Genomic DNA, 24,353 nt, shown 5'->3' with positions numbered 1-24,353 from the left:
AGAAAAGGAGTGTCAGGAGGACCAGCAGGTTCTGGGCAGAGATGTACAGCTGAGGACGGGCTCCATCAGGATGCTTTTTTGTGTTTTAGTTTAAGGGCAGAGAAACCTGGGGAGACTTATGTGAGCTGCTGTAGAATGAAGTAGGACCTGGGGAACAGTTATACAATGACTACAAAACTAAAGGAAAAGAACACTAAAAGATTTAATAACTTTTATCAATTAGAATGATTATGAAACATGTTCTCTACCTCTTGACAGAGAGGTCAAGATGGAGTATAGGTGAGGAATGAAATATATACTTTTCATACGTAACCAGTGTAGGAATGCGGTTTTTTTTCTGCTTGACTATACTTGTTATAAGGAATGGTTTTTAACCTTTTTTTTGGTGGGAATAGAGAATAGAGATACAAAAAAAAGGAAAGGAACATCAATGAAACATTTTCAAATACACAGAAGAGTAAAAAGAAATTCAGAAGGGAACACAATAAGCAACGCAGTGGCGTTATTACTATGGTAAATTTAATATATACTTAAAAAACTGAAGCTGCATATAATAGATTCAGTTTGATATATAGTCCTCATTTTCTGTTCTTAGTGTACAGATGTGTTCCTGTTTTCTGAAACTGGTCAAATTCATAAGGAAAAAAAAGAAAAGAATCAGAGGAAGGAAAAAAACCCTCTTTCCTGATGACTGCCTACTGTGTGGCCAGTTAAGAAAAACATCAGCTATTTTTTAAAATTCCCAACAAACTGTCAAACCTTTATAATGAAATGAATCAAATTCTTCATGAAGCCTATGTATAGTTTTCATTCAAAGCTGATTTTCTCTGAGAACTTAACTTTCTTAATGTTATTTAAAAGTTATTGCTATATTGATCACAGAATGAAGCAGATCATTTTCTTTTGTATTATGTTTTGTTTTATGATTTCTCCCATTCATTTTGATTCTTCTATGCAACATGACTAAGGTGAAAATGTATTTAATAGGAATGTATGTGTAGAACCTATATAAAACTGTATGCCATCTCAGGAAGGGAGTGGGGAAGGAGGGTGGAGGGGAAAAAAATCTAAGACATATGGAAGTGATTGTAAAACACTGAAAACAAGTAAGATAATTAAAAAAAAGTTATTGCTATAAAGCTACCACTGGCCCCTCCCAACATAATAAACACTTACTCCACCAGGGCATGTGCAAGAGATTCAATGTTTTCTCTGTCGAGGTTTGTTGTAGGCTCATCCAAGGCAAGAATGCCACAGTTCAAACAGAAGGTTTCTGCAAGGGCCAAGCGAATGATAAGAGAAGCAAGCACCTGAGGGAACATCAATGGCAGTTAGAGTTGAGTCTTTGAGTTGTAAAAAAAAATCCCCCAGAAGAAAAAGGTATTGGGATCTGAGGCTAGAAGACTGACTCCTGTGTTTGTCAGGCTCAAGAGAATGTCACAAATGTCATTCCAAACCAAAGGACCTTAGAGGTGATAGACCTCAACCAACCACTCAGGCAAAATTCTGGATAAGTCAAAATTCATAAGAATTGTGTTCTAGTGACGAGAATATACTAAGAATCTAGTATTACCAGAGAGGTAGGATGATGTAATGGAGAAAGCCAGCCTGGGTTAAAATCTTGTGTCTAATATCCACTGGCTGAGTAGTTCTGGACAAGTCACTTAACTTCTCAGTGACTTCCAGCAACCTCTAAGTTGCAGAACAATCACTATAAACCTCAGTGGAAAAAGTTTCCTCATTAGGAGTTCCCTACATCAATGAAATCATAGGTCCTGACAGAAAACAGAAACCAAAGAAAATCCAAAACAAAACAAAACAATCATAAGAAAAGAAAATGTTGAACATAATGCTAAGTCTCTCAAAGATAAGGCCCTCTTGACCAGTGGTGTCAAACTCAAGTAGAAACTGGCCAATAAGCTGCATATAAAGATCTCTGCAACCACATAACTGACTTAGAAAACCACATATTAACATTATCTATGTTCCATTCCATCTTTATTTATTTTGTAAAATATTTCCCAATTACATTTTAATCTGATTCAGGCTGCAGAGGAGTATTGTGGGTTGCATGTAGTTTTGGGCATTTGACACCTCTGCTTTAGACAATGGGGAGCCATTGAAAGATCTTTACTAAGGAGATGACATGATCCTGCTCACTGGAGGTAAAGGATTTGCCCAAAGCTCCCCCAGCTGCTGCAGCAACTGAGCCAAGAGCTCTGATGTAGTGGCTCCTGCCACTACAGCAGGCTGTCACTCAAATTGTGTCTAACCACTACCAAGAGCTACTATTACATCACTCATTTCTGTTATTCAATGTCCCTAAGGATGGTTACTAAAGAATATCACTGAAATGCAGGAGATAAAACTGACAGTTCTAAAAAAGCTCTTAAATCTGGAAGGGTCACTATACATTCTTCACCCTCGCAGTCAGCAGTCTGCTTTGATGAAACACATACTCTTTAGGGTAGAAAGGACTCGTAAGTTCACAGCAGTTTCTGATGGGAGCTCCTTACAACTATTTTTCCTAGAGAACTGCTGTAGTCATCCATTCCTCTTCACTTCCTTGGCAGATAGAGCTTCATTTATTTATAGCCATCTTCCTGCCTTGTTAGGAGGTTAGAGCAGTATTTTCAACTGTCCTTTAACTGGAAATGAGTAGCTTCTTCACGAAGTCCCAACACCAACAGTGGATGAATGTAACTGACATAAATAAAGTTATCTAGCTGAATGTATGAGTCTGATGACTTCATATGCAATCTGAATAGAAGAGATGAAAGTCCAGGTAAAAGTATTTCCGATTTTGCTTTCATATATCCATCTTTTACTTGGAAAAGTGAAAACATCAGATCAGAATTATTTTGTACTTATATACAAGCAGGAATTGGTGGTGAAAGCTTTAGCTGAAATGAGAAATTTTCAAGTATCCTGCTATTTATTTCCAGAGTTAAACCTCAATTCTTCTTCAGCTAAACTGGAAATGCAGAAACCTTTCCCATTCTCAGAAGTTGTGTGAAGAAGGGAAGTTTATCAGTCAAAGCTGAGAGCTTTTTATGAAAATAAAAACTCAGCCAATGTAGACAACAATTTCTGGATGTTTAAAATTCTCTTAATAAAGTCTCGATACCAGCTAAATGATCCAGTCCTCTGCCACAGGGCAGAATTACATCTAAGTTGTAACATGTGGAAAGACTTTAAAACTTCTCTAGTGAATCTACTTGCACGTTTATCCAAGGAAGCTGGGCAGGCAAATTCCACTGTACACACATACTACAGGGAACCATATGTCCTGGATTTTCCTAGATAGTCCCTAGTTCCAGAAAGAAAAATGGGGTTCTAAGGAGGTGAGGTAAAGGAGCAGTCACGATTTGGTTATCAGAAAATATGGTCACCATGGCCCTCTAGATGTGTCTAGGAGGCCAGTCTCTCAGTGCATTTTAAACGATTTCTCATGTTGTCCTAAGCAAAGGGAAATGGCTATTTTCCCTCCTTAAAGATTAAAAAAAAAAAAATTTATAGTAGTATGTGACTATTCCAATCTGGGCAGAGACCAAGTATTTTTAATTCCAATTCTTCCAATAAAGAAGCATCACAGGTGCTACTTTATTGCTCTTTGACCTTTTACTTTTCTTTTACATTCTTTAATATTTGCCACTTCTCTTTTAAACAGCTGCTACTAGAACTAAACCCAGTGATGTGCCCTCTGCGAGATCCAACAACCACAATGCAGTCCTAACCTCTGGATTTCCACATGACTTCTCCCCAACATGCAAACTAGTGTCCAGCTCAGGCACCAGGGAATTCATGCTAGAAGCAGAACCAATACCTTAATCTTATGGATATTTCTGTTAGGTCTTTGAGGGATGGTGTTTATAGTTATCTCACCAAGTGTGGGTGAAGCCAGTGTTCTGGAGACAATGTCTGCAAGTCCAAAGATCCAAACATGCCAGACAGCACTCCTACTTTTTCAAAAAGTATGAGTTCAATTTAATATCTCCTACCTTACTACTAGGTTTCTAGTTTGCTAACATGGCTAATTATGGTTTCCTAAATCAATAAGAACCTCTAGAGATATAATGGAGATAAATGAGACAGTAAAGCAACACCAGGCACTAGAGTTGGAGCTAAGAGGCATCAAATTCTAACTTGCATGTAGCTCTCTTAGTCTCAGTTACCTCATCTGCAAAATGAAGGGCTTCACCCTCACGACCTTCAGGGTGCCTTCTAGTTCTAACACTTTGAAATAGTTCCTTTGCATGTCTATCTTTTAAACATTTTTGGTTACTGCTACTCATAACTGAGTTTTCAGTATCTTATGGCAGTTCACGTATGACTTGCTCCATTTCCTTGTTTGACTATTAATATGACAAATTCTTGTTTTTGTTGTTTTGTGTATTTTATATTTTTGCAGATATTCAGCCATTTCCTTTGGTGACAGGGTTAGAATCCCAGAAGATCTTGACAATCTAGAGCATTGGACTAAGATTCAACAAAGATAAATGTAAATTGTTGTACTTGAGTTAAAAAATATCACCTCCGTGTGAAGTGGCAGGAAAATTAAAAAAAAAAACAAAAACAAACCAACTACAATGTGACTTCAGGCTGCCCTAATGAAGACACAAGTTTCTAGGGAGAAAGTGACAACTCCCATCTGGAGTGCTTTATTTAGTGTTCTGTTCTGGGAATCTTACTTTAAGAAGTGTATTGATAAGAGCAAACAGGATGGTGAAAGGTATTGGGTCCATATCATAAGAGAATAGGTAAAAATCAGCGGGGAGGGTCTATATCCTAAAAGAAATAAGAACTAAAAAGCAAAAGGACCTACATGTACAAAAGTATTTATAGCAACTCTTTTGTGGAGTGAAAGAATTAGAAATTGAGGGGATGTCCATCCATTGGAAAATGGCTGAACAAGTTGTGGTATGTGATTATGATAGAATACTACTGTATTAGAAGAGATAATGAGCAGGATGCTTTCAGAAAAACCTGGGAAAACTTACATGAGCTGGCAAAAGGTACTGTGTACAAGTAACAGCAATATTGTAAAATGATCAGCGGGGAATGACTTAGCTGTTCCCAGCGATACGATCCAAGACAATCCTGAAGGACTTAGGATGAAAAATGCTATCCATCCCCAGAGAAAGAATTGATGGTGTCTGAATATAGATTAACACATACTTTCTTTTAACTTCCTTTATTCTTCTTGAGGTTCTTTTTCGCCTATGTTTTCTTTCATAACATGACTATTATGGATATGTTTTGCATGACTACATATGTATAACCTATATCAAATTGCTTGCCTTCGCAATTAAGGGGTGGGAACGGAGGAAGAGTGAGGATTTGGAACTCAAAGTTTAAAAAACAAATGTTAAAAATTGTTTTTACATGTAACTGGGGAAAAATAAAATAATAAATAAAAAAAAACAGGAAAATAAACAATGGGGGAGATTTAGCCTAGAGAAGTGATGACTCAGAGGGATATGAGAGTTGTCTTCAAGTATCTGAAAGGATGTCGTGTGGAAGAGGGATTAGATTTGTTCTGTTTGGGACCCAGAGGGCAGAACCAGGAACAATGGGGGACTGGTGTCAAGAACATCAACAATTAGAACTATTCCAAAATGTAGTGTGCTCTCTCAGGAGTGGAGTGTTCCCCCTTGGGTGAAGGTCTTTGAGCAAAAGGCTGGCACTGGGGATGTCTTGGGGGGGATTCCTTTCAGATATGACCTGGACTAGATGATTGCTGAGATTCTTTCCAACTCTAAAATTCTGTGATTCTAGGAATTCTCAGTTTTGAGGCATTTAAACTTTTGCAAATTGTTTTACATATATTCTTCTCCCTTCATTCTCACAACTCTGTAAGATAGGTTATTATTATTATCCCTATTTTATGGACAAAAAAACTAAGACTCAAAGAGCTTAAACGACCTGACCAGGGTCACCCAGACGGCATCAGACGGAAGAGTAAAATTCAGATTTCTCCTGCCTCCCCATCCTATGCTCCCACCACTCACACTACCTACTTTTCTGGATCGGAACTTGGATTTTTCATCTTTGCTTGGAAAAAATCCCAAGCCTCCTTGCCCTCCTTTTACTCTCTCTTTATATGTAACTGCTAAAACAATTCTGTGTACCTACCTTCTGCCCAGCACTGCACCGTCCTCGCATATCCAGGGCTGTATCTCCTTTTATCATCACTACTCTATAGTTGTAATTCCTCCTTTTGTCAGAAGCTGATACGTTTTCATCTGCATCAGACCGAATTTCTATATATTCAATATCTAATATAGTAAGAAAAGAGTTTGAGAGAAAAAAAAAAAGAACATTTTTGTTGAAGACAACATTAAGCAGCAGTATGGGAATTATTCCAAATAATTCCAGCAACTCCCTAGACCTCTAGAATCAAATATAAGTGCTTTGGTTTAGTTTTTAAGGCTATTCATGCCCCGATTCTAGCCTAACTTTGTAGCTTCACTGAACATGATTCCCCTCCTGCACTATGACACATCTCTGTGTGATACATGTACGTGTACGTGTGATACGCCATCATCTCCTGTCTCAATGTCTTTGAACAGGCTGCCCTCATGCCTGAATGGAAGTACCTCTATAACCCCACTCCACAGAATCTCTCTCTTCCTTCAAGACACAGCTCAAGCAACACCTTCTACATGAAGTCTTTTTGCCTTCTCAAAATAACTTGTATTTATTTTCCTCATATTTCATATATATTTAAAGATGTACTTGTCTCCTCCTAACGTTAGAATGTGAAAGGACTGTTTCATTCTTTGTATTTATATCCTCAGAACCTAGCTCCATGCTTGGCACACAGTAGGCACTTGTTGGTTAACTGAAAAAAATTCCTGAATGAATTTAGACAGGTTAGATGACAGAGGATGTAATTAGCTTTAAGTAGCACTATTAAAGTGGTACTCTGTGTCAAGTTGAAAATAAAATATTTTTTATGCTTCTCTTAAAATATGAAGTTGAGTCTTTTTAAAATTGACTATCAAAGTTAGGAAATAGTAATCACATGATGCCAAAAGTCAGGTCAGGGAATGGGGCGTCCTTTCTGCCCTTTCTAGTTCCACTATCAATTTCCTCATGCTGGTTTTCTCCTTATCTGAGTTAAGCTTACCCATATCTTCATTCTTCAAAAGAAAGCAAGCCCAAGCCCTTTTTTTCCATTACAGCTCAGGCTAACTGTTATTTGCATCTTAGCTAAATTATGTAAAGTTGGATCAGGTTGTGAACAGAAGATTTTGCCTTATCTTCTCAGTAGAGGATCATACCAAGATAAGAAGTCTTACAAATTCTCAGAAAGAAAGTCAGAAGTAATAATGGAAAGGGAGGGAGAGGAGTATCAGTGAAGGAACAAAGCCAGACCAAAGCCCTAGAAAATAGCTTCCAAAAATGATTCATCTTAAATGGTACATAATGTCAACATAACTGTTCATTTTACTAGAGTGTCAATAATTCTAGGAATGGCATGGACTGTGTGGAAGATAGTAGGAAGTAGGGATGAGACTCAGGAAATGGTTAGAGTAGAGCTGTTAATTGTGGAATTAGGGTGCTGATAAAGAGTATTAATCAAATAAATACTAATCACCTTGGCCTCGGTAGGTACTTCGCCAGAGATCACGAATAATTTTATTGATTTCTTCCATTTTCATGCTATGAAACTTCATTATTGCACTGAGAAAAGAAAATAATTTGCTAGTAAAAAAATTAATATCACAAACCCCTAATGATAAAATAGCTACATCAATTTTATGTCATTTGGTACGTTTCCCCTTGTTCCCCTCCAAGAAATCTTAAATTGGTCAGCTTTGTTCCAGGAATCAACTAAGAAATGAATTTTATTAAGTCACTTCTTTGATGCATATTATAAACATTCTACAAAGTATACTTATTCCTTTTAGAAGTTTTTACTTAAGTTGTAATAAGTTATTGGAGGTAAAGTGTGGTCTCTGGTCACTTCTTCCACTTCCCACTGGTATAAAGTACAAGAATTGCTTTCTAGAGTGGGAACTAAGTCGGGGAATTAAGATATGGATAAATCTAATTCAAAGGACAAGTCTTTGAGTTATCAGTCCCTGTTACCATCTGCTGAAGCTAAGAAGCTAAGCTAAGAAGAGAAATCATACCATAGCTCATCTTGTATTTAAGAGTCTCAGGACAACAGTTCTCATAACTTCTCCAAACTAGAGTCTAGACTCTTGAAGTTTCCTGCAGGGATCTCTGTCTTACTGTTACCAGTAGGTGAAGGATCTCTTATTTTCAAATTATTACAGAGAGAAGACCACTGTTTAACATAAAGCAGATCATGTGCCTATTCTGCTAACTCTGCTAACTAAGCAAAGGGAACAATTATTAATAAGAGTAAAGTGGTATGATATTATCAAAATTTCACAAAAGTACGAAGGAGAAAATTCCTTAAGGGCAGAAGAAGCTGACTGACACGCAATGGCAAAGGTGAGGCTTGGGGGAGAGGCGGAGGGGTGTGGAAGGGTTTTCCTGGCATCCCTAGCACTGCTAGCTTCCCCTTTTCACTTAGATAAAGGCTATAATGCTTCAGTTTTTGGTTTTTGTTTTTGTTCCCCCAAAAGTTCTAGTCTGGGTCTTCTAAATTTTTTGTCATTTGGACAACTTGGTCCAGCTGAAAAGCTGTGAAGCAAAAGAAATGATACTGTTCAGAGGATTAAGGTGTTAAGATGCCAAAAGGTAAACCTCAAACATCTGTACACCTTAATCCCAAATATTATTCAGCTGTGATAAATATTCCCCATTTGTGTTAAGACACATTTTCTCAATTTTATTTGTTAACTGATAGCTTTTAAAGTCAAAATAAAGGAAAAGATAACTACAAAACTGATGTGAATGGCTGCAATGAAACTTGCAATTACATGTCACCTTTTAACAAAAGATCCTTAGGTTTGGACAATTTAAGAATCTTACAAATATTACATACTATCGTGCCCCAAAGGCAGACATTATTACTCTCAGGGTAAAATGTAGACACCAAGGATGTGAGGCGGATCTTACTTCCAAAGCAGGTTTCTTATCTGATTGCACAAAAATGAAACTTAACTTTATGCTACTTACTTCGGCAAAATCATTTCATGATCTTTTGATTCACCAGCAAAAGAAACAAGAAATGACTCAACATTAAATACATTTTAAATATTATCAGATGAAGGATTATAATGCAAATTATAAAAAGAACTGGGAAAAAAAGCAAATGACTAAAACCCACACTCAGCTTGTTGATGAGGATGCCATCTGTTGCCTTATAATTGCCCCCATTTTCTTTACTTTTTAATACCTATTCATAAGATCTTAGCACTTCTTACTTGTGGGGAGTTTTCTTTCTGTGACAATCATGAAAAAGGACTTCCTATACCTTTTATACTATGAATCTAATATTTTAAAATACAAATTAATTCATTTAAACTTTTAAAAAAATGTATTTCAACTAACACTGAAGCCCAACTTATACATGACAGAAATAAAATCCTTTTGTCCCCCTCTCATTCTTACCATGAATATGAAATGTTAAGACTTCAACATTAGAATAGAGGTGGAGGAAGAAGAAGGGAAAGGCACTGTCTGATTTTTGCACTCACAGCTGCTCTGAGATAGGAGATCATTTAATAATCAGAAGGATCCCAAAGAAAATCTCAAGAGATCTAGTGAAGCCTGATATGACTTAAACACTTGAAAAAATGTTTTGAAGTCTTAAAGAAAAACCATACAATTCAGAAAAACGTTGTAATATGGGAAATACATGGCCTATAAAATTCAACCACTTTATTTACCGAGTGAGTATACGGCTGGACTTGAAGGGAAAACACTTCCCTGGGGGCTTTTACATAGTCTAACAGGAGAGAGAAGATGCACCCACAGATACCTATAATAGCAGGCAAAGTACAGGAAGGGAATATAGAATGCTACAGAAAGGTTCCTTAGAAGAGAGAAAGATCACACTAAAGATGGGGGATGAAGAGGGGGGAAAGAGTTCCTAACATGTTACGGCAGATTTATCTGACAGTGGCATGTAGGATCAACTAGAAGGTAGACAGACTATTTAAGGTTACTGTTAAAAACTGGAGAAAGGCTAACAATAAAATAACAGCAATAGTTGCCATTTAGATAGCACTTGATGGTCACCAAGTGTTTTACATAATCTTACTTGACTATCAACAATTCAATGAAGAAGGTAATGCAAATATTATGATCCTTATTTTATAGATGAGGAAACTGGTAAAGTTACTTAATGAACTGCTAGAGCTATGAAGTCAGAGCCAGGAGGCAAAGCTGCATTCTCTGAGCTCAAATACGTATGGATGAGCAACTGGGAAAGGCATAAGCTATTCTCTGCAATACAATGATCCAAAAGACTTATGATGAAAAATGGTATCTACCTCCATAGAAAGAAATGATGATGTCTAAATGCATACTGCAGCATACTTTTAAAACTTTATTATTCTTGTCTTTAGGCTGTTTTCTGTTGTAACATGGCTGATGGGGAAATGTTTTACATGACTGCACATGTATAATCTATATCAAATTGCTTGCCTTATCAAGGGGAGGAAGGGAAGGCGAGAATTTAGAACTCAAAATTTTAAAAAACAAATGTTAAAAATCTTTTGTTTACATGTAATTGAGAAAAAAATAAAAATAACCAACCAATAAAAAAAGCACATGGCTATTTCCACTGTATCACACTCTTAGCATGGTGGGCATGGTCATAAGTAATGATGAGATGGTAGGAATCATCTCAAGCAAGGAGGTATCATATCTCCCTGCAGAGACCAATGCCTTTTTCACATTTCTATAATACAATACTTCCCTAAATGCTTAAATGCATGTTGAAGTCAAGGCACTGTGCCAATAGTGTACATCTTCTTTCTTTTCCCATTCCTAGGCAAGCTATGCTTACTTGAAATAAGGAGTCCAGTGATTATTCAGGCTATACTGGCTCCCTGAAAGCTTTGCATATTTCATTAACAATACAAAAAGGGCTATAGCAAATAGTTAACTTTAACAGGCAGATATAGAAAAAAAAAAGGTGGAAATTTATTTTTTTCAGTGAGTTGGCCAGTCAACAGACATTTATTAATTGCCTACTATATGCAGGGTACTGTCCTAATTGCTGGGAACATAAAGACAGATAAGAATAGTCCCTGTCCTCAAGAAGGTCACATGAAGAAGGTATGAAAAAAAAATATTTGGAGTGGATGGAAAATAATCTAAAAGAAAAGGGCATTAGCAGAGGTAGGGACAGGCCACCTAAAGAAGACTGGATTTGAGATAAGTCTTGACAAAAGTCTGGAAAACTAGAAAGCATTCTAGACTGAGGAAAACCAGTGAAAGGGAATGAAGAGAGGAGATGGGATGTCATCTCTAAGGAACTAGTAAGGAGGATGATGATGATGTCAGTGGATCACAGAGTACCTGTAAGAAGTAAAATATAAGAATGGAAAGGTGGGAAGTGGCCAGGCTGTGAAGAGGTTTAAATGTCAAAGACAGGAATTTTTGTGTAATCCTTCAGGTAATAGGGGACAACGGTAATTTACGTAACAGGGGAGTGATATGGTCAGACCAATGCTTTGGAAAATCACTTTCACAGATGAGTGGATGATAGATTAGAGAGGAGCCATTTGAAGTTGAGAAACCAGTTAGAAGGCTAATTTGAGTCCAGTTGTGAACTGATGAAGGCCCACACTAGGGTGGCTCCTATGTGAGCAGAGAAAAGGGGATATATACAAGAGTGGTTGTAAAGATAGAAACAGCAAGATTTGGTAAAAGATTAGACATCTATGGGATGAGTGGGAGTAAAGAGGTGAGGATGACACCAAGGTAACAAGCCTGAGTAGGGTGTCTGGGAGGATGGAGGGTATCCCTGACACATAATAGGAAAGCTGGAAAGGGAAAGAGTTTGGAGAGAAAGATAATGTGCTCTGTTTTGGACAGGCTGATTTGGGATATCTGCAGGACATCCAGTTCAAAATGTTCAAAAGTCAGTTGGTGGTGAGCAACTGGAGATCAGCAAAGAGACTAGAACTGGATATGTAAATCTAGGAATTATCCACGTAGAGAAGATAACTGAATTCATGAGACTTGATGAAATTGCCAAGTGAGATAGAAAGAGAAGAGAGCACAGGACAGACCACTTGTGAACATCCACAGTTAGTGGGTATAATGTAGATTAAAAATTAGTAAAGGAGACTGAGGAGTGGTCAGACAGGCAGAAAGAGAAACAAGGAAGAAGTAGTAGGACAAGAAAGTGATCAATAAAGTCGAATCTCACAAAGAGGTCAAGACTGAGAAGACTATTAGATCTGGTGATTAAGAAAGCACTGGTAACTTTGGAGAGAGGAGTTTCAGTTAATGATGTCCAGGAATCATTCGTTCTTTCACAAATATGTACGAAATATCTATCTGGTGCAACATACAGTGCTAGAGACAGGAGATAACTTAGGTAAGAAATTCATGAAGCTTCCAATTAGTAAGAAGATAATACATAAAACCCAACAGCTGTGATAAACAACATTACATGATTAGTATATTAGAGAACTGCAGAATAAAGTGCTATGCAAGGTCCAAGGGTGAAGACCATTAACTTCACAAAGAGGTTAAGCTGTTACTTAAGAGTTCACTCTCAAAGGATTGTTGCTTGTCCTGTATCTGGTTCTGTAGGGCCTTCCTATCTTGTCACACAAAAACTCATGAGGCAGAAGAGAAAATTTGCTCTTTGCTTAGTAATATACTCCAAATTCAGGCTGAATAATAATTGATAATTATAGACCCCAAAGGTGAGGGGGAAAATGGATATAACGCAATGGATTTTTTCTTATGTACACACTTAGACTTAAGATTCTCTGACCACTGGAGATACTTAGTCTCAGTGATTTTTCCGATGATTACTAATAACAGATATTAATCAGCTTTTCTTAAAAATGCAAAGCTAATTTCCTGCGTTACCTTGAATACCCAAATGCAATACTATACTGAACTCAAATTTAACTCTAAAAGAAGGTTAACTGGGGCCATATTTTCTTGAGGAGAGAAAAGTTGCATTCAGGGTTTACAGGAAAACTTGTATAAAAAGGGGCTACTGAGTTCCCTCCAGTTTGGTCTAGTAATTAAGTCACTGAGCTCTTACACTGCACAAGACATGGCAAAGCTTATAAATATAAGTATGAATCTCTGTCCTCAAATAAATAAATAAATAAATAAGATGAAGGATAAAGATAAATGTAGAAATAGTTGTAATACAATGCAGAATACAGTCAAGAGACTCAAGAACGGTACAAGACAAAGTGATGTGTTCAGAAGGGAGAGTGGGATCACATTTAGAAAGGGTTGATGAGGCAAGCCTTCCTAAAGGAAGTGGTCCTTGAGATAGACCTTGAAGAATGGGTAGGATTTCAACAGAAGGCGAGGGGAAAGTGAAGGGGAAAGATGGAAGGGAATGGGTATTTTCGGAAGAGGAAACAGCATTGAAGAAAGGTGCAGAAGGCAAAGTAAGTACAGAAATGATGGTACTTTGATCTGAGTGTAGGAGAGTAAGTGAAAACAGGTGTGGGTAATTGTAGGGGGCCTCTCGAATGCTGGAATAAGCAATCTGAACTTTATCCTTTCATCAATTGGGACTCTGAGCAGAACACTCACCTTCACTCTTTTTCCAATATTTTTAATTCTTTCCTTGTCTCACTTCTTTTATCCAACCATTTGCCAGGCCCTATCATATCTATTCCTTCTTCTTTACTCCCACTGCCATCACATTAAGACCTCTCACCTAGATCATCTCCTAAGGAGCCTCCTAATAGGTCTCACCATCTTCAATTCTCTTTCCCTTTCCAATCCATCCAACAGATTCCTGCCACTCCTCACTTTCACTCATTCCACATCAAAAATCAATCAGTTGCTGAGTCTTGTCATTACTATCTCCACAACACAATATGTGTCCACCACTTTCTCTGCACTCACATAAACAACACCACTTCAGATCAGACCCTTATCACCTCTCACCTGGACTACTAAAATAGTGTCCTCATCAGTCCCCTCACTTTGAGTCTTTCCTCACACCAATCCATCTTCCATACACTTACCAAAGTGATTTTCCTAAATTACAGGTCTGACCTGGGTCCTCCTTTACTCAAACTCTAGTGGCTCTTCTATTACCTCTAGGAACAAATCTAAATGTTTATTTCTGTAAGGCCCTTTACAACCTGTTACTTCCCTTCACACGCTCTATGATTGAAACTAACCTTCTTACTGTTCCTCATACACAGCACCATATCTCCTCTCTCTTTGTCCAGGAAAAACAAGAATCCAGATACAGATCGTGACATATAAACTGAGTTAAGTGCCTGGAACTGCAAAACAGGACTAGTTTCTGCAAGGAAGAGGTTAGTCAGGAAAAGCTTTGCAACACCAAGGCTCATTCTCTTTCTTCTTTCAAGCTCTAAGCTTTTATCTTCCATCAATGAACAGCTCTATTCCTTAGTTCCTCCTTCACTGATAAACCTAACATCTCTCTAGTTTTTTCTCTCTTGCTCTTCCAACATTGTCTTGGGGATATTCTAACATTCAGAGGCTTAAAAACACATGTCAACACAGCGCAGGAAACTGGATTATAGAACTAGATCCAGAAGGTCCTTAGAGTCCACTCAGTTCAATAAATTTTAGAGGTAAAGAAGTTGAGCCCCAGAGAAGTTTTGTAATTTCCTAAGGCCATCGAGGCAATTCACGTCAGTGGTAAGCTCTGGGTCTCTGGCTCCAAACTGCTGCCCTTTCTGTTGTAATGTACTACCTCTCCAACATGTACTTAACTGAATAGTTCTACATCTTAAAATGTTGATCAATCAACTTTTAAAAGGTTTAGAAGTCAGGTTCCATTACAACAAAAACTCTTATGCCAAGAGCTCTTTTGTTTCAAACCACAAGACAACAAAATATTAAAATAAAACACATAGTCAGTCCCTTTGAAGTTCCTAAGACTGAATGTGAAGTATGTGGGCACTTATCTTCAACCATTCTATGATGTAGACAATGGTTCTGTAACTCTAAAGCCCCATCCATGTGCAATCATCTCATGACTTTCATGTGCCCTGTGGAGTCTGAGCAACACTACTCTGTCATTTGTTTTTCTCCCATGTTTATTCCCTTTTTATATATTTGAGATCCTAAAGTAAACCTACTAGTGTACTTCTTGAGCAGAGACCCAATTGATATAGTTCTCGCTTTATGTATATTTGCATTATGCAAATTCAACTTTACATACAGAATTCTGAAAGAAATACACATTCCAAAAAAACACCTAAGTTAACTTTACTGAACAGTATGGTGCTCTTTCTTTCCACTCCTGCTCCTGAGCTAGGTGCTCCATGGCCTGCTCCCCTCCCTCCCACAAAAACTGTCCAACTGAAAGCAGAATAGGTTCCAAGAATGGCTGCTGATAGATTGGGGGCTTGGCCTGAGATGTTCAATGCCAAGAGAGGAGACCTTGACTCTGACTCCACCCAAATGTCCCACTGTTTGTCCCCAGCCTGTGTGTGTCCTCTCCTGTCTGTCCATGTCCAACCCCTTCTTGGTTCCCAGTCAACCTCCCACCTGGCTGGCCCTAGAACTGTGTGTTACTCCTGCTCTAGCTTCTGTGTCCCTAGTCCCTGTGTATCCTTGAACTATGTCCCTTTCATTCCCTCCACAGGTATTCGGGACCCTTTTTATATCCTTTTCTCCCTCTCTTCCCCAGGCAAATTTGCATTAAAGTAAAAGTCTCTTTACTTAGAGATCTGTGGAATAATTCACTTCTGTAAAGTAAGAATCGTCTGCAGTTTATGCACAGGTGAAGATGTAAATTTCTAAAGAATTAACAAAAAGAAGAGAATAATTGGAGAACTGTGTATTTTCTGGAGGAAATGTGAATCAGGTCTATAACATGACACTTACTGGTCCAATGCCTTGTAATAAATGTCAAGGTCCTTGTTCACAAGTTCTGTTGTTCTCATCACAATCATCATTTCTCTGTACTTTTCCTCAGCATCAGAAAACTGAGGTTCCCGCAGCTCTCTCTTAAAATGAAGAATTTCTTCCTCATAGCCTTTTTGTCGTCCTAATGCTAAACTGTGATTTCTTTTCAGTGTTTCTATTTTTTCTTCTAATTTCTGATATTCACTGTAAAGGAAGAAAAAATTAAAAAAATTAAAACTGCACTGACAACCACTGTGTGATTCACAACAGCCAAGTGAAAAACCTGCTAACAGTTCAATTTGCTAAGTATTTAGTAAGCATCTCCTCTGCAGAAAGCACTATACTGGGGCTAGGGACACACAAACAGCCTCTGATCTAGAGGAATATACAGTTATTATGTGCACACACATAACTAGAGTACAATGAAAGCTGAAGAGGAAGAAAGCCTTAATATAGGAAATAGGGGGAAGGTTTCATGAAGAAAGGGGCACCTGTGTTAAGTTTTAAAGGAAGTCAAGGCTTCTCACGCATGGACATGAGGAGTGGTTTGTGGAACTGTTTAGAAACAGGAGATGGAGTGTCAATTTTGGTGAACAGTGGCTAGTCCAGTTTCACAGAGTCATAGACCACCAAGTGATGGGAGGGACCTCCAAGAATATCTGTTCTAGCCCATACTCTCTGTGATACATGACTTACACACTGGGGTGTCATTTCTATCTGTTGTAGCTGTTACATATATACATTGGGGGAAGGGGATGTACCATATTATCCTCAGGAAGTCCATGTTATTTTTGGATAGCATTAGTTGACAGGAATTTTTTCTTTCCCTCAAGCCTAAATTTGCCTCTTTACAATGTCTAGCCATTGCCCCTATTTCTGCCCCCTGCCCCATCCCCTGGGCCAAGAAGAACAAGTTTATTCCCTCTTCGATGTGGTAACCCTTCAAATACTTAAAGTGATTACACAATACCCCTTCCCCCTCCCTCCCCAGTCTTCTCTTCTCCAAGATAAATATCCCCAGTTCCTTCAAATGATCTTTGTGTGGCCTAAATTCAAGGTCCTTGACCATATTGATTGCTTCTTCTGGACACATTTCAGCTCACCAAAACTTTTCCTAACATGTGGCCCATGGAATGGAACACAGTGCAGACATGATCTTACCAAAGGTGAAGATCCACCAAAGGAGAATCAAAAGGTTAAACAGGTAGAGATGAAAGAACAGGGGGCAAGATCAGAGAAGGAATAAGATCAGGGCCAGGAAGGAAGCATTTATGAGCAATAGAGAGCTAAGGTATAACTATCTCTATTGATGACTGTGGCAGAATGAAGATTAGTGTCATAGGAATTGAGGAGAATGATGATGAACTGGGTGACCAGAATAAAACGGTAGATTGAGAATGGCAGATTTAGCTGAAAGGGACAGTAGAGGTTATTTAGTCCAACCCTCTCATTTTACAGGGAAGGAAACTGAGGCCCTCTGAAGCTAAATCACTTGCCCAACATCACACAACTAGTAAGTGGTAGAATCAGAATGTGAACCAAGGTTCCCTGACCCCAAAGTCAGCTGTACCAACCTATCTCCCTCCCTTTAGGAAAATGTAAATCACTTTTAATCACTCCAAGGTACTCCCTGAAGCAAAAATTTACATTTCTAAAAAACAGCGATGTTTTTACAGTGAGTGCTATGAATCATGGAAAAAATATCACAACCTTCAAAAAAATCAAAATTTCAGGTAAGCCAAGGGTCAATGGAAAGAGATAGAGTAGTCATTCCTCAATTGATAAATGATCAAAGGATATGAGCAGGCAGATTTTTGATAAAGAAAACAAAACTATATGAAAACGATATATAGTCATATGAAAAAATGTTCTAAATCATTATTAATAAGAGGAAGAAAATTAAAACAACTTTGAGATATCATCTTACACCAATGTGATTGGCTAAAATGGGAGACAGAAGGGATTATAGAGGGGATTTTGGAGGGGATGCAGAAAAATTGGGCCACTAATTCACTGTTGGAACTGTGAACCGACCTAGTCATTTTGGAGAACAATCTGGAATTATGCCCAAAGAGTTATAAAGCTGTGCAATATCCTTTCACCCTGCAATGTCACTAATAGGTATGTTTCCCAAGGTGATTAGAGAAAAAAGGAAAAGACCTTATATGTTCTAAAATACTTACAGCAGCTCTTTTAGTGGGGGCAAAGAACTGGAAATTGAGTGGATGTTCATTTATTTGGGGAATGGCTAAACAAATTTGTGTGGTATGATTGTGATGGAATACTACCATACTATAAGAAATGATGAACTGGTTGATTTTAGAAAAACATCGAAAGATTTGCATGAAATAATGAAGAGTGATATGAGGAAAAACAAGAGAATGTTGTATACAGTAACAGCAATATTGTTCTAAGAACAACTGTAAATGACAAAGTCATTTTGAGTATTATAAATACTCAAATCAGCTACAAAGGTCCTATGAAGGAACATGCTATCCATCTCTAGAGAAAGAACTGGCAAATAGGGCAAACAGAAGTACGTATAGTATGGTACTTGTGTCTAATGATGGCCTTCTCTAATGTGGGGTAGGGAGGGAGAGAGAAAAAAAGTGCACAGCAGAGAACAAAAGGAAGCAAAGAAAAGTGAGGTAACTTTGAAAACAATGTGTAGTATTTATTACATGGTTTTTCAAAATAAGTAAACAGTGTGAAATGAAGATTTATGGTTTCATATTGAATCCTCCTTTTGTACAGTGCTATGTATAGGATTTTTTATGTCTTTTGTATTTAAGTTCAAAATAAATAAAATTTTTTTTGAAATAAAGGCAAAAGTTTATTTGACCAGTACTCAATAATAATCACATTAATACATATGTATATAAAATATACATTTTATAGAATTATTATTGGGAAAGTGTATATGTGTTTGTATATACGTATAGGGCTTTAAGTTCTACCTTATATGTGTGTGTATATATATATATATATATATATTTCACAGAATTATTGTTTGATAAAGTATATACACATATACACACATACATTGATATTGTTCAGTTGTTTCAGTCCTATATGGCTCTTAATGAACCCATTTGAAGTTTTCTTGGCAAGGATCCTGGAGCAGTTTGCTATTTCCTCAGCTCATTTTACAGATGAGAAATTAAGGCAAACATGGTTAAGCGACTTGTTCAGGGTCACATAGCTAGTAAGTGTCTAAAGATGGATTTGAACTCATGAAGATGAGTCTTCCTGACTTCAGACCCAGCGCTCTACCACTGTCACTTAGGAGACCAACATAAACAGACACATGCATATGCACACGTGTGTGTGTGTGTGTGTGTGTGTGCATGTGTGGAGAGAGAGAGAGAGAGAGAGAGAGAGAGAGAGAGAGAGACCTTTAAGGTTTACTTTCCCAAATAAAATTTTTTAAAAAGAAAGATGTAGAGTAGATATAAATAAATTACAGCATTACTATCAACAACTTATCAGCAAAAAGGGGCATAAAATATCATTGAAGATGTACATGACAGGCAAAGGAGGAGGGTTAGTTATGTAAAAAAGGTAAAGAATAAAGGACACATATATATATAAACATATATATATATATATAATCTTATATAATCCTCACAATAACCCATTTTATAGATAGGGGAATTGAGGTTGAGAATCACTTATCAAAAGCTAATAAATTACAGTCTTTCTCTTAGTTTCCCCTGTCTCTAAGATGGGGATAATAGCACTTATCCCACAAGGTCACGTAATATGCACTTTATTTACACACCCATGTGTATATACAGCACTTTGCAAAACATTAAGTGACATAACCATGTCAGCTATTAAGTGACACATAACTAGTGACTACAGCAAGTCTTGAATTCAGGTACTCCTAACTTTATCTACTAAGCCATGGAAATCAATGAAATAAAAAATCCATCTGAGTATTTTGTTATTAATGTTACATAGAGGGAATGAAATCTACAAATAATTCTACTTAAATGGATCTGAGAACTTCTCAATGTGGGTACTCCCTCCACTGGTATAGTCTGTCCGGGCTTTCCATCTTATGTTATTTATGTCAATATTTTTCCATAAATTCTCTTGGCACCTATCCAAAATACTGGCAGTGTTCCTCTAGTTCTTTTAATATTTTGTGGCTACTAATGTAGCACATAGGCTGTCTATCCCTTGTTCGTGCTAAATGAATCGTCCGTTTTCTTTTTGCCACATGCAGTTCGGATTCTTAAGATATCATAGTTTTCATGATTCACAAGACTACAGCATCACCATCATGATGCTTTTGTGGCAGAGAGAGGACTAAAATCACTGCAAGATTTCCCAAATGCCATGCAGTAGGACCTTTAAAAAAAAAGCCAGACCTGGCGCTCTGTTCATCTTTGGCACCCACTCAAGCAAGATCTACATACTAACAGACCAACTCAGTAGCATGGCCTGGGTAATATGCACTCTTCATAGTTTTTGAGTGTGAATGTTTAGACTGATCTCTTTCAAGTAACGATGGATCTCAGGGAAGAGGTCCAGTAATGTTCCTGGGCATAAAGAAGTTGGCACAATGCTATCCGTGGACAAAAGTATATAGAAAACCTTTCTATGAGAAAGAATCCTACGTCTGGCATCTTCCATGACACTGGTCCACATGTTTCCTTGCTTTATGACTTGCTGTTACCTAACAGATTAATGAACAGTTATTCCATGATTGAATTTCAGTCACGGAATCTTTTTTTTAAACATTTTTTAAAAATTAATTTTATTTATTTTCAGTGTTCTACAATCACTACCATATAACTTAGATTTTTTTCCTTCCTCCCTCCCCCTGCTCTTCCCCTTCTCTCCCTGAGACAGCATACAATTCTATATAGAATCTACACACACATTCTTATTAAATACATTTTCACTATAGTCATGCTGTGTAGAAGAATTAAAATGAATGGGAGAAATCATATGACAAACCAAAATGTAATATAAAAGAAAATGTTCTGCTTCATTCTGCGATTGAATTCCATAGTTCTTTCTCTGGATGTGAAAGGCATTCTGCCTTAAAAGACCATTGGGGATTTTTTAAGTCCTTGCATTGCAATGAAGTTCCAAGTCTACCAGAAAAAACTCTCGCACACTGTGGTCGTTGCTATGCACAAAGTTCTCCTGGTTCTGCTCCTTTCACTCAGCATCAGATCATATAAGTCCTTCCAAGCCTCTCTGAAGTCTTCCTGTTCGTCATTTCTTATAGCGCAATAGTACTCCGTCACATTCATATACCACAGTTTATTCAGCCATTCCCCAGTTGATGGGCATCCCCTTGATTTCTAGTTTTTGGTCACCACAAAGAGTCAGTCATGGAATCTTGTACGATTTAAATGTATAGCTGGGAGACACGCTGTACTGAGGAAACCTTCATAGCTATGTTGAAATAAGCTGCATATCTTTTTTTTTAAGTAATCAACAAATAACAAATACAGCACAACCTTATATTCTCTACACCACTCAGGTTTATGGCTGTGAAGACACTATCTGCTATAAAAACATCATCTACAAAAGCCTGTTTCCTTCTTATTTTTTTTTACTGAGGTTACCTTCAATCCATGTATTGTCTATTTTCATGAAATTTTAGAGAGATGAGCATTTGAGTTGGTAGCTATTAGTGTCTTCTCTCAGCTCTTTTTTTTCCCTTCAAGAATACTGTCCACAATTTTTTTCTATTCTTTTGGAATCTTCTCTGCTTTAAAATATCTTTGAAAATCAAGGAGTACTTTAAAAATTGTGTCACTTTCAGCATGAACATCTTCAGAATGCTTTGTTCAGTGTTACCGCCCCATTTCCTTACAGAGGAGCACTGGGTCCAGAAATGGTGACAGAGACTGCCGTGGAAATGCTGGAACTCATCCTCTGTCCAGTTTCATCTACAAATGTTATTGCGATGATCTGACCTGACTTAGAACAGCATCATGAGAGAGATGGAGAGAATCCTGGACTTGGAGTCAGGAGTCCTGAGTAGGAATCTTGTTTTCAGACACTTAGTAACTGTGTGATAATAGGCTAGTCTCACTGAAGCAGTCAGTCTCTGTCCCATTTCACACATGCACTAAGAGCTGGAGCATACTCCTCCTGAGTTCTGCTTTTCGACCTTACCTTTCTTCCAGGCTCAGTTCAACCACCACCTCTTATGTTAAGCCTTTTTTGATGTCCTCCTTAGCTCCTATTTACTTCTCCATGCACAGGTTCCATCTTCTGGGTAGAATATAACTTCCATGAGTGCAAGAATGGCTTCATTTTTCTCTTTCTCTCCAAGGACTAGTACCTACCTATGCAGATTCGTACCTCATCCATAATGCATAATCTTAGAGAATTGCCTGGGATGGATATGCAACACTGAGAGATTAGTAATATGACTACACTTATACAGCCAAGGTCAGAGCCTGGACTTGAATTTAGGCCTACTTGACTCAAGGCTGACCCTCTAACCACTGTACCACAATGCTTTCCTCTTGCACCTAAATGCATGATCCTTAATAAATGTCTGCTTAATTGAATGGAACATTTTAGTTTTTAAAATTCATATGCTTTTTAAAATCCTAATTTATTTAGATTTTTCTTTCAAACATACTTTAAACCTAGTTTACTATTTTTGTTGAGAATTTATTGCTCCACTCATCTGAAGTTCCTCTTTGTTTGCAGGGATCTTTTCAATTTCAAGCTGTCATCAATAAACTGAGTTCTTTAAGTTCTTTTTTTGTTTTTTTTTCTGCTTCTATTCTTTGGCAGCAAGAGGAACCAACTCCTTGGCTTGTGCTGATTCTTGGATCTTCCTAGAAATCTCTCCCAGTTTTTTTTTAACCACTGCACATTTTTCTATGAACTCAAAAATTCTTCACAGTTTTTATGTCTATTTAAAATGTATCAAAAGTTCAGTCTAAGTGCTTTGAATTCTTTTTCACTAAGAATTTTTAAACAAATTAAAGAACAAACTTTTAGAAGCTCTTACTTTTTCAGCTGTAAAACCTGCATTTGTCCCATTTCCTTTAAGTGCTGTTTTCTTTCTTCTTCAACCTCTTTCAATTCCTCATTTCTCTTCCTCAGAGTAAGATTATCTTGAAGCCACCTTTCCTGCACCTAGAGAGACAGAGAGCATAAGTCAGAGTCTGCACGTGGCCCACTGATACAGGGGAACATGCAATTTTTCCCTTGACTTAAAACCATATTACACACAATAATAGGCTGGCAAATTTAATATAGAAGACAGAAAGCAGGATTTGGAGTCAGAGGGCCTTGGTTCAAATCTCGGCCTTGTCACCTAATGTGACCCCAGGCAAGTCTCTGGGCCTCAGTTTCTTCATTGATAAAATGGGAGGGTTACACAGTGACTTCTAATGGTCTTTCCAGTTCTAAATCTGTGATCTTATGAAACCAAAGTTACAATATCCCAATGACAGGAAACCTATGATCTTTGACTTACTTCAACCTGACCACTCAACAAATAAGCGTTCGCTGAATACATGGCAGGGAAAACACAAAGCAGTTTTTTACAAGTCCTTAGTGGCAATACTCTAAAGAGCCACGAGATGGCAACACCATGCTATAGGATCAGAGGCTCTCTCAACATCTGACAGTGCTGTATTGGAACAATCAACAACCTCTCCTAGACTCTCCTCTCTGGGTTATCATAAAATTGCTCTCTCCTGGGTCTCTTTCTACCTATCTGATCATTTTTTTTTTTTGGTCTCTCTTGCTAGACCTTCACCAAAGTCATGACCATTAATGATAGATGTCTGTCAAGGGTCTGTTCTGAGCCCTATTCTCCTCTTATCACTTAGTGATAATCATATCACATCAAATCCCAGGGGTTCAATTTTTATTTCTATGCAGACGAATTCCAGTTCTACATACCCAGACTCAGTCTCTCTCCTGAGCTTCAGTCTCACATTATCAACTGGTTTTTTTTGGACATTTCAAAAAGATGCTACACAGATACCTAAAACTCAAAACATTCAAAACAGAATTCAATCTTTCCCCACAAACTCTTCCTATTTCTGTTGGGGGACAATATTGGATTCAGTTTCCCAGGTTTGTCATCGCAGTGTTGTACTTGATTCCTCATTCTCCCTCACCCTACATATCCTATCAATTACTAAATAAAATGCTTTCCATTGTACTCTCCTGTTTCTCTGTGAAAATGCTTTCTGTCTCTGTGTGTTGGGGGGCTGGGAAGGTGGGCAGGAAGAGAGAAACAAATAAAAAATCAGTTCCTATCTAACAGCATGAGAAAATGTACCCAAATATAATTGCTGCCTTGTCTTCTATATAAACATAAATAATGTTTCCTGTTTCTGTGTGCTAAATGAATGTATTTTTTCCATTCTTTTTCC

General features: G+C 37.6%; 1 protein-coding gene across 5 annotated transcripts in view; it reads right to left on the bottom strand.

Annotated features, from left to right (window-relative positions):
* Positions 1-24,353, bottom strand: part of RAD50 (RAD50 double strand break repair protein) — a 76,636-nt gene that overhangs the window by 2,520 nt on the left and 49,763 nt on the right. For all 5 annotated transcript variants that reach the window (XM_072630003.1, XM_072630001.1, XM_072630005.1 and 2 more), the window contains exons 21-25: positions 22,973-23,100; positions 15,955-16,179; positions 7,604-7,689; positions 6,136-6,278; positions 1,177-1,310 (exon numbers count right to left, since the gene is read on the bottom strand). In XM_072630003.1, the coding sequence (XP_072486104.1) occupies positions 1,177-1,310; positions 6,136-6,278; positions 7,604-7,689; positions 15,955-16,179; positions 22,973-23,100 (716 nt within the window). The remainder of the gene's footprint in view (positions 1-1,176; positions 1,311-6,135; positions 6,279-7,603; positions 7,690-15,954; positions 16,180-22,972; positions 23,101-24,353) is intronic.

This window comes from Notamacropus eugenii, chromosome 1 (assembly GCF_028372415.1).
Source record: "Notamacropus eugenii isolate mMacEug1 chromosome 1, mMacEug1.pri_v2, whole genome shotgun sequence".
NCBI classification, from domain to species: domain Eukaryota; kingdom Metazoa; phylum Chordata; class Mammalia; order Diprotodontia; family Macropodidae; genus Notamacropus; species Notamacropus eugenii.
The sequence above is the reverse complement of the archived record's forward strand: the minus strand, read 5'-3'. Positions and strand labels throughout refer to the sequence as shown.